This window comes from Podarcis bocagei, assembly GCF_964188305.1.
Source record: "Podarcis bocagei genome assembly, chromosome: 12".
In the NCBI taxonomy this organism is placed as follows: domain Eukaryota; kingdom Metazoa; phylum Chordata; class Lepidosauria; order Squamata; family Lacertidae; genus Podarcis; species Podarcis bocagei.
In genome coordinates this window covers 62,003,424-62,019,538 of record NC_138137.1, presented here as the reverse complement: position 1 = coordinate 62,019,538, position 16,115 = coordinate 62,003,424, and the positions used below count along the sequence as shown (strand labels likewise).

Below are 16,115 nucleotides of genomic sequence, written 5' to 3'. Positions count from 1 at the left end.
GCACGTAGATGGCCCCTTTACGGATGAGCAATCCATCTCGTAGCTGGAAACCGTCGGCCACAGCCTTGCCCCTTTGCACCTCTGCCATCTTTGCTTGCGCGAAGGAGTCATCCTGCAACGCTCGTCGCACCGCCTCCAGGTCCACGGTGGCCGCGGCGCACGCCCATACTGTTGGTGCGAAGATGTGCATGGCTGCCGCTGGCGTTGCGTCCTCCAGATACTGTGGCTTACGGGAGAGGGCGTCCGCCATGATGTTAGTGTCCCCCGGGACATACTCTATGCGGAAGTCGAAGTTCGCAAAAAACTCAGCCCAGCGTATCTGCCTCTGGTTTAGGAACTGTGCCGTGCGCCAGTGCTCCAGATTCTTGTGGTCCGTGCAAACCTGCACCGTGTGCTTGGCGCCGATCAGGAAGTGCCGCCACGCTTTGAACGCTGCATGAATGGCCAGCAACTCCCTGTCCCAGATGGTGTAGTTCTGCTCGGACTTGCTGAGCTTCCTGGAGTAAAACGCTCCCGGTCGCCACACACCCTGCTGGTCCTTTTGCAGCAGGACCGCCCCCACGGCTCTGTCCGAGGCGTCTGTCTCCACCCTCATCGGCCTGCTGGGGTTGACGTGAAGCAGCTGCTCTTCCGACGCGAAGAGACGCTTGAGTGCCTGAAAGGACTGCTCCACCTCCTCCGTCCAAACGAACTTCTTTTTCTTGGAGCTAAGCGTGTCTGTGATGGCCGCTGTCTGCATAGCGAAGCCCTTGATAAACTTGCGATAGAAGTTCGCAAAGCCGACAAACCTTTGGACCTCTTTCCGGTTGCGTGGGCTCTTCCAGTCCAATACCGCTCGAACCTTGGCGCTGTCCATGGCGAGCCCCTTGTCAGACAACTTGTAGCCCAGAAAATCCACCTCCGTCACGTCGAATTGGCACTTCTCCAGCTTGGCGTAGAGCCTATGTTGCTTTAGTCTGGTCAGCACTTCCTTGACGTGCCTGTCATGCTCCTGCTGCGATTCCGAAAAGATCAGGATGTCATCTAAGAAACAGACGCACGTCTTGTAGAGAAATCCCGCCAACACGTGATGCATGAAAGCTTGAAAAACGTGGGAGCCATTTTGCAGTCCAAAAGGCATAACTCTGTATTCGTAGGTACCCAGTGGCGTGAACATGGCCGTCTTCCACTCATCCCCCTCCCGCATGCGAATGAGGTTGTACGCCCCTCGCAGGTCTAATTTGGTGAACACTTTTCCCTTCCGCACCTTCGCCAGGAGGTCGTCGATTCGGGGCATGGGGAAGTCCGACGGCTTGGTCACACTGTTTAAAATGCGATAGTCCACGACCAGTCTTTTTTGGGGCGTGTCTCGCTTTTTAACAAAGAATACAGGACTGCCCCCCGCTGCCTTGGACTCTCGGATGAAACCGCGCTCCAAATTATGATCGATGAACTCTTTGAGTTCCTGCAGCTCGTCCTCCGACATGGAATACAGTTTCCCTTTAGGCAGCGCCGCCCCCGGCAGCAGGTCAATTTTGCAGTCATATGGTCTGTGAGGGGGTAGCCTGTCCGCCTCCTTCTCGCAGAAAACTTCCAAAAATTCTGCGTACTTGTGGGGAATCGCTTGCAGCGTGCCTAGCAGCAGCTGTGACTCCTCTTCCTCTCCTTCCTGCCGGTGCACGATGCAGTGTTCAGCACAAAAGGAAGAGCCGAAGACCAGCTGCCTCTGGTACCAAGCCAGCGTTGGGCTGTGCTTGTCCAGCCAACTCATTCCCAATACAATGGGCGTATCCGATAGTTGAGTGACATTGAAGCTGATGATTTCTTTGTGATTCCCAAGTCGCATCGCCATTGGCGGCGTCTGCTTCACCACTTGCCCCCCTAGCAACTCCCTGCCATCCACCGTGACAACCTGCAGGGGCAGTGTGGCCGGCAGCAACTGTATAGCGTGCTTGTCGACAAAGTCCTGCCCTATAAAGTCCGCGTTGCTGCCCGAGTCCACTGTGATGGGCACGTCCATGGTGATTCCATTGGGCAGCTGGAGAGATGCGGTGAGCCTCACCACTGGTTTGGGCGGGAGGGGGTTCACGGGCTGTAAAATCTCTGGGGACTGCGGCACTAACACGTCTGGCTGGGCCCCAGGGCCTCTTCCTCCAGCCAGACTGCTTCGTTTCCCTGCTGTGTTCCTCCTTGCTGCGTTGCTGCAGTCACCATTGCCGAGGCTGCAGTGAGCTTGTGGAGCCTCTGGGGACACTCTTTCGCCATATGCCCTGGCTCCTCACAGACGTAACACTTCCTGTTCCCTCTAGGAGGCTTCGCTTTCACTGCTGCCGGTGCTAGGGCTCTGGTTGCTGACTGAGCCCTTGCACCTCCAACCTCCATAGGTTCGGCTCCTCCTCCTGGCGGAGGCGTGGATTGCGCCCGCGCTGCTTCTCTGGGAAGGAAGGAGGGGCCCCTGGCTGGTTCGCGCCCTCCACGCCCTTCGTCCCTGCTCCACGGGCGTTCTTCCAGCCTCACCCCCACTGCCAGTGCCCTCTGAACGACCTCCTGGGTGGTTCGGGGTCTCTCCCCCCTCGCGATCTCATCTTTAATCGAGCTGTGCAACCCCTCCCAAAAGAGGTCTCTTACAGGGGCCGAATCTCTGTCCCATTCCAGGGCACTGACCAAGGCGAAAAAGCGGGCATGGTACTGCCTGACGCTGGCCCTCCCTTGTCTTAGCCCATGCACCTCCTTCCGGGCAAGATCCACGTCAATGCTTGATAAAAAACACCCATCCATCGCTTTAATAAAGGCATCTGCATTCTGGAGCGCCGGATCCTTATCTCTCCATAAATTGCGTAGCCATGCTTTAGCATCCCCATGCAAATGAGACATGATGAATCCCACTCTCTCTTGCTCATCTCTAAAGTCTTTATGCAGCAGTTGCAGTGCGCACAGTACGTCTGCTCTAAAGTTGGGATACTGTTGCAGGTTCCCATCGAAGTGAGAGACCAGCCCGCCTGTGCGTCTCGCCAACCCAATTCCCTCCTGCCGGGGTGTCTGCTTTGTCAGCACATCTAACCTGACCTGGAGATCCCTGCAGGCGGCAGCTGCCTCCTCCTCTCTCTTCCTGGATGCGAGAGCCTCGGCATTCAGTTGTGCCACTGCTTTTCTGAGTTCCTCTATCTGCTGCTCAGCCGTCATGTCGTCTGCCGTTCGTGAGCTCGCTAGTGGGCACCTGCTTCTCTCCCCTCCTCGAGGTTGTAGATGCCCACAATTGAGTGAGACGGAGCTTACTGTCAGAGCTGCTTGAAGATCCTAGCTCACAGAGGATCACGCTAGCCAGCGATCATTAAGTAAAAGTCTTTATTGAATTGCAGTTTCCATTCTCACGCTGCTGCGCGCAACTCTACGTCTAGTAGCTAGATCGGCGAAGCTCCGTCTGAGTCTCCGCCCCTTGTGCACCAACTTAATATCCTAGCCCTGCTCCACCTTTTCCGCCTGACTGTCCTCCTCTGGGTCCCTCTACCCCCCGGGGTTTCTTCCTTCCTGGATTCTTCTGACGCTGACCCGGACCCTCCTGCCTCCTTGCGCCGGGCTTTAGGACCTGGTTCCCTTTCCGGGCTGCTTACTGCGCCGCCTTCCTCTGCATTTGAACTTGGCGCGCGCGCCCAACCTTCCACTTTCCTCTTAACCGTTTCTTCGCTCCCCGATGGAGGTGTGGCCACTCCTGACTCATGCCCTCCCTCCTGTGGTGAGCTGCCAGCGCTTGCCCCCTGGCTCCCTTCTTCTTCCCTGCTCCCTGGTGGTGACGCTGGTCCCGATTTCCAACTGCTCTCCCCTGAGTCCCCTCTGGCTCTATCTTCCTGGGGTGCCCCCCTAGACTCCCCCCTTGCCCTGGCCACTGGTGCTCCTTTCTGTGAATCCTCTGATTCACTGGAAAGACTAGGAGATCTCGGGTCGTCGTCATCACTCATCTTTTCTTCTGCCTCCTCCCCTTCGCTCTCTGTTTCCTCCCTTGGCCTTGCCTCTGCTCCTAAATCCCTGACAGTCGTGTCCGACTCTTCGTGACCCCATGGACCAGAACACGCCAGGCACCCCTGTCCTCCACTACCTCCCGCAGTTTGGTCAAACTCATGCTGGTAGCTTCAAGAACACCATCCAACCATCTCATTCTCTGTCGTCCCCTTCTCCTTGTGCCCTCCATCTTTCCCAGCATCAGTGTCTTCTCCAGGGAGTCTTCTCTTCTCATGAGGTGGCCAAAGTACTGGAGCCTCAGTACTGGAGCCTCGGGTAATCTACCACATGCCAAACCACAGGGTGCAAACTCCTGGGTGTAAGATTTGGGGTTTACAATAAACCAGCCTCCTTTGATGCTGTGGTGGGAGTGAGAACAGTGCAGAGAGGGGGAGAAGAGTTCCGGTTGCTGCTTTCTTTCCTTCCCAGGTGAACAGACAGGGACCTGGCTGGGAAACATAGTCTGCCTTTTCTCAGGATGCCTGGGCGCTAGCGCATTCTTGAGCCTCCAGATTCCTCTCCCCTCTCAGCTGCTGTGGCAAGAAGGAGCAGCGCTGGCAGCTGAAACTGGGTGGAAAGGACACCATTGGTCCCCCTTTTGCAGGAGTGGCTCCAGGAAGAGCATGAGCAGGATCTCCTAGCCTTCTTCCTCGGTAACATCCCCTACCTTGTGAAACTTCTCAGGCCACTCAATGGCTTCTGGGTTGATGGTGAACTTGATGCCAGTAGATGCCTCTCTCCTTATACTGCCAATCTTCACTAGAGCACGAGACTCATTGGGAAACATCACCCAATTCAGAATATCAAAGTCAGGAGGCAGCTCCCAATTCTCATTCAGACATATTGTGCCCCTGGAGGTATTCAAACACTGGATTTCTTTTAAGAAAGGGTGGAGCTGGAATGACAGGGAAAACAGCATTTCATTGTTCCTCACTTGGAACAAGGAGCTGTACAAAACAAGATTAATACTAATAATAAATAAGATCAATACAAACGACAATACAATCAGGTTTTTTTTTAAAAAATGAAATGCCTAACAGACACTTTGGTCTATTAGAAGTAGCTGCGAGAACATCATTTTCACAGATACCCCTTTCATTTCTAGTGAAGATTGAATTCATATAGCTCCGTTCATCCAAGGATCTGATGGTGGATTACAGCATAATTAAAATTCTTTATGGTGCACTTGCACATGACATCTGGTGAAAGGCCTGTGTCAGGAACGTGGCTCACCAGAATCAAGGGGAAGAGTCAGACTTAGAAATTGAATAAGTGAAAAAGGGACTGACTCTGCAGATGAGAGCTGGCTGACAGTCGACAAAAGGGCAGTTCGACACTCCCACTTTCTCAAGGAAGATACTGTTAGCTCTTAAGAAGAGGAAGAGTTGGAAGGCAGCCAGAGTGTTGCTAGGCAATCAGCAGATAAGCAGAGGTCTGAGACTATGTTAAGTGAAAGTGGGGAGGGCAAATGCCAGCCTCTCAGTCCCCATTCTAGGAGACTGGATAAGATCAGAGGGCAACGGAAGGGCAAGAGGGGAAAGGCAGGAGTTTGACGTCCTTCCGGCTGTGGGAGGGGTGAAGATTCAGACTGACCAACTATCGAGCAGGCGAGAAGCCGTGCTCTGGAGGTGTTTTGTTGAAAATAAATGTACATTAAGCTGCCGGAGAGTCATTACTTCTTGTTGGGGCTTGCTTGCTTGCCAGAGTTCGTTACAGACTGTATCGCAGTGGAACAGCACCTACTTTTCACACCAAAGGCCTGTGCTTCAATCTCCAGCCCCTGCAGGTGAGGCTCTGTCTGAAGGCCAGGGGAACAAGTCCCTGGAGGCAGCACTGAGGTCGATGGGCCAATGATCTGACTCAGTATAAGGCAGCTTCCTGTGCTCCAAGTGGTCATGCCTGCACCAAGTAAAATGGTTCAATAGCTGCATTTCCTTTCATCACCATGAATGCTACACAAGGTGATAAGGAAAGGGAGTTCTTCCGAGGTTAGAGAGATTCATCAGCAGATTCAACAAGCATTTCATGTTTCCTAACTGAGCAGGTGCTACAGGGTCTCTCCACAGAAGGCCTTCATAACCCCCACAATCATCATCTGATGGACTTGTTCATGTGCATGTCTTCTACAAGAGGTCTGGAGGGTGGCAACACAAGAACAGGCCTTTTCTGTGGCAGATTGTGTTATTTGGTTTTTTGTTATGGCAGTTATCTTTCCACAAGGGCCAGCATTGATGCCGAAATCCAGCGTTGCCTGAGCTCTGCAAGTGCCGCTTTCTCCTGATTGAAGTGCAGAGTGTTTGAGGACCGGGACATTCGCAGGGAAACCAAAATGCTTGTTTAAAAAGCTATTGTACTGCCAACGTTACTATATGCTTGTGAAACATGGACCACTTAGAATCATAGAATCATAGAATCATAGAGTTGGAAGAGACCCCAAGGGCCATCGAGTCCAACCCCCTGCCAAGCAGGAAACACCATCAGAGCACTCCTGGCATATGGTTGTCAAGCCTCTGCTTAAAGACCTCCAAAGTAGGAGACTCCACCACACTCCTTGGCAGCAAATTCCACTGTCGAACAGCTCTTACTGTCAGGAAGTTCTTCCTAATGTTTAGGTGGAATCTTCTTTCTTGTAGTTTGGCTCCATTGCTCCGTGTCCGCTTCTCTGGAGCAGCAGAAAACAACCTTTCTCCCTCCTCTATGTGACATCCTTTTATAGATTTGAACATGGCTATCATATCACCCCTTAACCTCCTCTTCTCCAGGCTAAACATGCCCAGCTCCCTTAGCCGTTCCTCATAAGGCATCGTTTCCAGGCCTTTGACCATTTTGGTTGCCCTCCTCTGGACACGTTCCAGTTTGTCAGTGTCCTTCTTGAATTGTGGTGCCCAGAACTGGACACAGTACTCCAGGTGAGGTCTGACCAGAGCTTATAAAGACCATCTCCAACTCCTCGAAAGAGTCCATCAACGGTGTCTCCAAAATTTATTACACATTACTTGGGAAGACAGACGAACTAATATCAATGTATTGGAGGAAGCAAAGATCACCAGTGTTGAAGCAATGATTCTTCAACATCAACTTAGTTGGACTGGTCAAGTTGTGTGGATGCCTGCTGATCATCTTCCAAAGCAACTAATCTTTTCCGAACTTAAAAATGGAAAGCATAATGCTGGTGGTCAACAAAAGAGGTTTAAAGACTGTCTCAAGGCAAATCTAAAAAAAAGTTGTATAAACACCGACAACTGGGAAACACTGGCCTGCAAGCGCTCCATTTGGAGAACAGCCTTTGCCAAAGGTGTCATGGGCTTTGAAGACACTAGAACTCAGGACGCAAGGGAGAAACGCGCTAAGAGGAAGGCATGTTTGGCAAACCCTCACCATGATCAACTCCCACCCGGAAACCAATGTCCCCACTGTGGAAGGACGTGTGGATCCAGAATTGGCCTCCACAGTCACCTACAGACTCACTGTTAAAGCCGTGTTTATGGAAAACAATCTTACTCGGCTATAAGTGACCACAGAAGAAGTGTGGTTTTTGATGATAGCCAGACACAAGCTTGGCTGTCAGATTTCACTTCTGAAAAGAAGCTGAAAAGAAGCAATTACCGTATTTTTTGCTCTATAGGACTCACTTTTTCCCTCCTAAAAAGTAAGGGGAAATGTGTGTGTGCATCTTATGGAGCGAATGCAGGCTGCACAGCTATCCCAGAGGCCAGAACAGCAAGAGGGATTTCTGCTTCCACTGCGCAGTGATCCCTCTTGCTGGCTTCTGAGATTCAGAATATTTTTTTCTTGTTTTCCTCCTCCAAAAACTAGGTGCGTCTTGTGGTCTGGAGCGTCTTATAGAGCGAAAAATATGGTAACCTCTGGTTGCCTTGAAAAGCTGTATTGTTGTTTTCCTGCCCTGTGACTCAAGTGACTGCAAACTGAGAACCATCCTCTTGCCCAAACCATGCTGCTGTCCCATTATTGTGGACTGCAAAGACCTCCCTTTCTTAATGATCTTTGGAATGGGATGATTAACAAGTGTTTCTGCATCTGTCAACAAAAACCAGTCCCTGTTGAATTAACTGTTTTACGTAATAAAGAGAAAGAAAGAAAGCTCCATCTTACAGCATTGAGTAAAAGCAACAAAGAGCTGGTTTCATTGTGTGGATTGAGAAACCTTTGTCTCACTCCTACTTTTATTCCACAGTTAGGACAATGGATTGCAGTTTGCAGAAGGAGGAAGGAAATACCTGCCATGGCTGAAGCCTTCCCTGTTCCCATTTGGCTCCTTCTCCCACCATCAGCATCCGCCGTGGTCTAGATGAAAATGCAGCATTTAAGGCCTGGGCTGCCGCTTGAACATTGATGTAAGTGCCATAGCTGTCTGCAGACAGGACTCTCTCAATCTCCCCTTGGGGCAAAGCCCCCCATTCCTCCTTCTCTCTGCATCTTATCCGGCCTTTCGGGGATAAAACATGCTTGGAATATGAACAGTGAAATGCTTCCCACAAAAAATAGAAAAGAAGATTGGACAGTGGTCCATCATCACCACGTTTGGTGCTCCCTATTCTGGTCTTAATTGCGAAAGAGAGAGAACCATGAATGTACTGGAAGAATGTACAAGGGAAAGTCAAGCTAACGCTGATGTCCTGGAAAGCTGTTGTGATCCAGACTTTGGCCCCTATTTCCTTCTCATAATACATACATATTTCCATTATTAATATGATTCTCACTGTATCAGTTACATAGCAAACAAATACCCTGGCTTGTCTCCAGTTGAAAAGAGCATCACTTGGGTTCAGCAGTTGCTTTAAATCCTCTTCTGCGAATATTTTTGACAAGGCAATGCAGATCCCTCTTCTGATCATCAGAGGTGTCATAGTCCTCACAAACTTTTCTCCACTGTCATTGTCTGGAGCCAACAGACCAATCCAGTTCCATCCGAAATGGAGGAGTAACTCCACGATCCCCTGGAACAGACTTTCCTCTTTGGGGAGCATCTGGTAGAGGAAAGGGAACTGTGTTTTATCTTCAAGAACCTGGGCTGTGATGCCATAACTGAGCTGGTGAAGAAAGGAAAGAGTAATTGTTTTGCTTTCAGGAAGGGAGCAGATATTTAGTAATCTGAAATTATTAATATCTAACCACAGTTGTGCTGCTGGGATCAATGGACTTTTTATTCCGAAACATCTGGTGGTGTCAGGAACTGTTCAGATGAGAAGAAGAGGTGGAGACCCTCAAGGGAGGGGGCAGAGGAAGACAAAATGGAGCCAGGTTTGTGGTGGTGGGAAAAGGACACAGCCCAGAAGAAGAAAAGAGCTGGGGAATGTTGGAAGGTGAGGAAGAAGGGCAAGGGAGCAGATTCACCAGCCCTGAAGAGAGACAGGAGTCAGATGCAGTGGAGACAAGATCAGAGCCAGTTGAGACTAGGTCCCTTGGGAGCCTGCTAGATCTTCCTCCTTCCTCTAAAACCAGGCGTTTCACCCACATCACAGAGCAGAAAATGACCCAGAGGCAGAAGGGGTCCCTTGGCCGCCACCGTAGGCAGCAGGAGGGGTCTGATATGCAGACAGCAAGCTGGGGCAAGGGGGAGTGGGCACACTGGGCAACAGCTCCAGCCTGAAGGGAACATACTGTGTGGTTCTCTGTCTGTTTCGTTTGATACTAAGAAGTGAATGGAGAAAGATGCTCCCTGCCTGCCTGGTTCCCCTTGCCAGTACTTTGCCTGTCAGGTGGGGGCCAAGTAGGAAAAGGCTCAGTATGTTCAAAAAAGAGTGTTGGATTTCACTTCATTTATTATATTTCTGTGCTGCTTTTCATTTACAAAATCGCAGAGCGGCTCATGGACAACAAAAACGTAATAGAACATCACAAATGCAACATAAATTGTATAGAATAATTTACAAACCATCAGTTAAGCATTTATGCTCTGTAAAAAAACTATTAACAAAACAACTCATAAGCTAAACAGCACAATTTCAACAAAAGTAACCTTATAAGATTAACAAAATAGTACCGTATGTATAATCAACAAACCAGCAACCAGAAATGAACCAAGCACTCTTGAATTCATGCACCCAGTCTCCCCACCGCAGGACTCATGATCTCTCTCTCGTTTCAGTTCACTAAAAAACACATGCAGATAATGTCCATGGCAGCAGCTCAGGGCTGGAAGGTGGGGCAAGGCAGGTGGGAAAAGCCTTGGCCAGATGGCCAGCACATAGCTCAGGGTTTTCCCACTTAACTCCCCCCCAGGAGAAAGTAGAGTTTCCTCCTGTGTCCCTCCATGCCCCCTGTCCCAGTCATACCTGTGGGATTTTGTAGATGCCTGAGATGGTGGAAATCACCTTTGAGATGTCAGAATCACTCCTTCCAAGAACAGCCAGAAGGGGATTCTCTTCTCCGCAGTGATAATTGGGAATGTTTCTTCCGCTGCCTGCAAGCAGCTCTAGCATGGCATCTGAAGTCATCCTGGCATCAAAATAGTTCTCATAGAGGTTGTAGCCAAGGGTGATGTTGGGTAGGAGCCTGAGATCCCGGTTGATCTCCTGGATGGTGAACAGGAAGGAGAAGATGTGCCAGTAGTACCTAGGGGACTCATTGGAATAAATGGATCAATTTTAAAGACTGAAACACTATTTGGAGGTGAATGGAAACAAAAATAATATTATCCCAAAAGATTAGTATCTATTTAATCATCTTATTGCATTTATATCCAACCCTTTTCTGTCCATTATACAATACAGATTTGAAGATTTGTTCTCCAAACCAGGAGTGTAGATGCACACAGTCTCTCTCCAGACAATAAAACAGAGTAAGAAAATGAATCTCCCTCCCCCCAAATTTGTGAAATACTGGGAAATTGCTGCAAATGTTTTGCCTGTGCTTTTGCCTCAGGGGTTTGGCTCCTTTAAAGGGGGGCTGTACACATTCCCCAGCTGTTATTCAGAAGGACAAATGGGGGTCAAGTAGCGGGGGTGTTTTGTCCAGGGTGACCAGTGGGTTAGTTAGGAGCAATTTGAGTTCAGGTGGGGAAGCACCAAACAACTCAAAATATCTGTACATAGAAATGAGAATGAGAGAATGAGAATGAGAATGAGAATGAGAAGAAGAAGAAGAAGAAGAAGAAGAAGAAGAAGAAGAAGAAGAAGAAGAAGAGGAGGAGGAGGAGGAGGAATTACTTACTCCACAATCCTGGTGATTGGTGTCTGGGAAAAGACATATGGATCATGTTCATAAAAGCGTTTTGGAGATATAATTCCACCAATGAGAAAGTCTCCAGGCTGGTAGTAATTGCGAGCATCACTTTGATCTCTGATCAGATTCAAGGGGCATTTTGCCTTCTGCTTCACACAGACTCCTTGGGAGCAAATTAGCAGCAGGAGTAGCAGGGATCTCATCCTGGCTCTGCCTCCTTCACACCTGTTGTGTGTGGCTCCTCTTCCTTCCTGACCCAGCCAAGCAGGAGAATCACAAGACTCTCGCAAGACCAAAGCTGCAGTGGCTTTCCTGGGGTGGGGTGTGGGGCTCAGCTCTGGCTACCCTCTCCCCCCCCCAGCCCTTCACCTGCTCCAAATCCCTACTCACTCTGTCTCCAACACAGGAAATACTATCTGCAACAACTTTTTCTTTTTCTTTCACGGTACAATTAATAATGCCATGCTGTTGGTGCTTCTGATGCAACCTCCAGAAATATCTCTTGGGCTTTTAGAAGATGAAATCACTATGATTTTGATAATGATAAGTGGAATAAATTTCACCTAGATAACTTTCTGGCGTCTTGAATGCCTCAAGCATTGGCAGGGGGTTGGACTCGATGGCCCTTGTGGTCTCTTCCAACTCTATGATTCTATGATTCTAAGCAGCAACTGCAGAGCTGGAGGAAAACATGTTTGCAATGCTGCTCTAACATTTGGCATAAATCAAGGGGGGGCAGAGTTTGGCCTGAAATTTGTGCACAGGACCTCCGGAGAGAGACCTGCACCTGGATCCGACCAAAGTCCCAACTAGTCCAACACCCTGTAGCTCACAGTGGGAAACTAGAGAAGCAGGACCGGAGGGTCCCAAGGGAGCTGCTCACACCTTCTCAAAGAACCGGGGTGCTTAAAGCTTTAAGCCAGTGTGGTGTAGTGGTTAAGAGCGGTGGACTCGTAATCTGGTGAACCGGGTTCGCCTCTCCGCTCCTCCACATGCAGCTGGTGGGTGACCTTGGGCCAGTCACGCTTCTCTGAAGTCTCTCAGCCTCACAGAGTGTTTGTTGTGGGGGAGGAAGGGAAAGGAGAATGTTAGCCGCTTTGAGACTTCTTCGAGCAGTGATATCAAATCCAAAGTCGTCGTCGTCGTCGTCGTCTTCTTCTTCTTCTTCTTCTTCTTCTTCTTCTTCTTCTTCTTCTTCTTCTTCTTCTTCTTTAAAAGCCCCCAAAGTCCTGCTCTGCCTCCACAGGGGAGAAGGCTGTTGTGCTCAGGTCCAGTCAGGGCTTTCGATGGAGACATTGGGTTGTCCACTGTGAGAACAGGATGAGGAATGACAATGAGCCATTGGCCTAAATAAGCCAGCAGAGTCCTCAGATTCCCAGGGCTGTTATTTCCTAGTTGCACTGCTGATATGTGAGTGCCATCAGAAGCACTGTGCTGGCCCCCCCTTCAGACCCTTTCATGGCGCCACCGATGAAAGAGGAAGGCACACTTGGCAAACCCTCACCATGATCAACTCCCACCCAGAAACCTATGTCCCCACGGTGGAAGGACGTGTGGATCCAAATTGGCCTCCACAGTCACTTTAAGGCTGTCTTCATGGATGACCATCTTACTTGGCTATGAGTGATCGCCAAAGAAGAAGAAAGATCATACTCACCATAGCCAGATGGGAAACCCATCTCCAAAGTGGAAGGTGACCCAGGCTGAACAGATAAACTGCCAGCCAACGTATAAATTAGGGCTGCTATATGCCCAGAATTTTGCGGACATTGTCTCCATAGTCTCTTACAGACTCACTCCTGCATAGATTTCTGGAACTGGCGACTTCCGGGTTGACGCCTCCGGCAATGGCGGAGCTCCTCCGTTCGGGAGGAACTTGCTCCGTGAAAAACAGGGTCTGACCGCCACGGTGAAGGTGGAGACCCTTATGAAATCACAAGCGGGAGAAGCTTGTGAACCTGGGATTTGGCTGGCACCTTTTGCGCCTCCCCTACTCGTGGGAAAACCCTGTTTTGGGGATCCGGAGTGACGTGGGGTGAGTGGCACGGTGCTTTGAATCAACTGCTTTTTTCACGGAGTGAAGCCACATTGCTGTTGCCGGAGAGCGCTGACTTTTTCCTGTGGACAATTGGATTTTAAACAACTACTCGTGAGTAAATCGGAAAATTGGATTTTTAAATACTCTAATTCGGCACTGAAGCAGGAGGTCATAAACAGGAAGTCCGCCTTCCATTTTTGTAAATAGACTGAAGCAAAGACGTTACAAGTTAAAGTCTTTGAAAGCTTTTGGCAAAGGATTAAATTTCCATCGGTTTAAAATACAAACCCCCCCTTGGAAGCAGGAGAAGAGGGGGAAATCTTGGATCTAGTGAGCCTGCAGGAGAGAGTGAAAAATCAAATTACCACTGCTCTGAACCTGGGAACGGGCTGCCAGATGACGTTTGGAGAGAGTGCTTTTGACAGAACGGATTTGACAGCTAGCTAAATAAGAGTAAGATACTGTTTCCATTGTCCTCCTCTGCGTTTAAAAAAGAGGAAAAGTAACTGAAAATGTATCTTTAATGCTTGAGTTGTGCCTGAAAGAACTGATACAAGTGGAGACTGTTTCCCTCTAGAGGGAGCTTTTGAAACTGTAACAGGACTGTAACTGGGGGATTTCCAGCTGCAGATAAGGAGTTTGAGAACCAGAGAGTGACCTTGGACCATTTTAAAATGTTGACAGGAGAGGCCATTGTGACTATTTTATGTAAGATAAGCTGTTCGCTGGGACAGCTTCACAAGAAGATGGATGACATGACTTTTAAAGTTGATAATTTGGAACAGAAAGTGACTAATTTGAGTCAAAAAGCGAACACCAACACAGAAATAATTCAGGACTTGGTACAGGAATCCATTTTGGCAGGACAAATGGTGGAGGAGAAGGAGGAGAAGGAGAATGCTGCTGTTGTTGAACATAAAGTAATACAAGTGAGATCCGTGGTTTTACAGAAGCAAATTGAGGACTATAAGTTGAGGCCTTTTATGATTGAATCTAGGAAAAGTCAGACTCTGAGGAATGGATCCCGGCTTGGACTAAAGAAGGAAAGTTGGAAAGATCCCTCTATGCAGGGATTAACTGACTTTTGGGACATGGACTCGGGCCTGGAGGAGATTGAAGTTTTGGGGGCCTTTGGACTTGGAGGAATCTTGAAATATACCCTGAAATACTTTATGGACTGTAGCTTTAACTATGGAAATTTGGCTGATCTGTTCAGAAGGAAGAAAAGGATTGACAGGTTGGAGTTTCCCCGAGATTTGCTCTTTAGCATTAAAGAAAATGAAGAAGACCTGCAGAAGGGACTTGGAAAAGAGTTAAGAGCCTCGGACATAAGATCACCAGGTTGATGGACTTTATGGAGTTGACGGAAAGGACTGGCAGAATCCGAAACCAGGGAGAGGAGATGGTGGAAGAAGACTGGAAAATTTAAAGTTTATATATAGACTTATGATAAAACTAATGAGTGATAGAAAAATGGTGTATCTGAAGAAGTGTGCATGCACACGAAAGCTCATACCAAGAACTAACTTAGTTGGTCTTTAAGGTGCTACTGGAAGGAATTTTTTTATTTAGAAAAATGGTGGAATGATTTTTTATGGGCTTAGCAGAAATGTTATAAGGAGTTAAGCATATATAAGTATTTTAGTTCTAATGGAAAATAAGGTTAAAAATGCATTATTTACAATATGATAGAAAATGGAGAAAGATGGAAAGGATTTGCTGAAACAATTAAAAGAAGTGGAATACAAAAAGGGAGGTGAGAGGAGGTCGAGGAAACAAGGGAATGAAAGATAGAGTACGGAAAAGAGATGATGTATGTTTTTAAATTGTTTTTGTTTTGTTTCATTTAGGGTTAAGGTTAGGGAGTGGGGTTTGTTTAGTTTAGTTTAATGTGTTTAGTTTTGAGTTTAGGTTGTGTTTTGCATTGTTTATATATTGTATTGTATTGTGTGTTTTTTTCTTTTTTCTTTCCTTCTTTGTCTTTTTTTCTGTTTTCTTTTTCTTTTTTCTCTTTTTGTAATCTATAAAAATAATAAATATTATTTTTTTAAAAATAGATTTCTGGAACTGGCATCCCCTTGTCCAGTGCTCATTAATGGTTCCTTCTCATCCTGGGGAAAGGGACACGTGGGGTGCTGCAGGTTCTGTGACCTTAAGAAACGTCTCCACCTCCATTGTTCAGCCCAGAAACAGGTTCAGCTCCAAGGGCCTTCTGGTGGTTCCCTCACTGCAAGAAGCCAAGTTACAGGGAACCAGGCAGAGGGCCTTCTTGGTAGTGGCGCCCACCCTGTGGAATGCCCTCCCAGCAGAGGTCAAGAAAATGTAACCTTCAGAAGACATCAGAAGGCAGCCGTGTATAGGGAAGCTTTTTAATGTGTAATGTTTTATTACGTTTTTATCCCCTCCCACTCTCTGGAAACCAGTTGGATCCATTAAGTAGCGGGGGCGGACCATCCGAATTGGTCCCACCTCCCTGCAGAGGGGAAGGGTCGTGGAGAAGTCCAGTTGCACCAGGAAGTGATCTGACCATGGCACTTCTTTCGTTTCGCTTTTACTTAGTGTCAGATCACCAACATCCGTAGAGGTGAACACCAAGTCTAAGGCATGTCCGCGGCTATGAGTTGGGCCAGACTTATTCAGGGACAGCCCCATGGAGGCCATGCTTTCCACGAAGTCCCGAGCGGCCCCTTGTAAGGTCGTGTCGGCATGGATGTTAAAATCCCCTAGGACAACCAAACTAGGTGTCTCCAGGAGAGCATTTGCCACGACCTGAAGCAGCTCGGGCAGGGAATCCTTGGTGCAGCGGGGAGGTCGGTACACCAAAAGGAATCCTGTACTGCCCCTATTGCCCAACTTCCAGAACATGCACTCAGAAAACTGGGTCTTCCCAATAGGACACCTGGTTTTTATATATGCT

General features: G+C 48.5%; 1 protein-coding gene across 1 annotated transcript in view; it reads right to left on the bottom strand.

Moving 5' to 3' along the window:
* The window catches only part of LOC308569957 (vomeronasal type-2 receptor 26-like), a 41,012-nt gene extending 32,636 nt beyond the window's left edge, over positions 1 to 8,376 (bottom strand). The window contains exons 1-2 of the mRNA XM_081164231.1: positions 8,214 to 8,376; positions 4,643 to 4,870 (exon numbers count right to left, since the gene is read on the bottom strand). Coding sequence (XP_081020357.1) covers positions 4,643 to 4,870; positions 8,214 to 8,270 — 285 coding nt within the window. The 5' untranslated portion in view covers positions 8,271 to 8,376. The remainder of the gene's footprint in view (positions 1 to 4,642; positions 4,871 to 8,213) is intronic.
* Between the last annotated feature and the right edge of the window lie 7,739 nt (positions 8,377 to 16,115).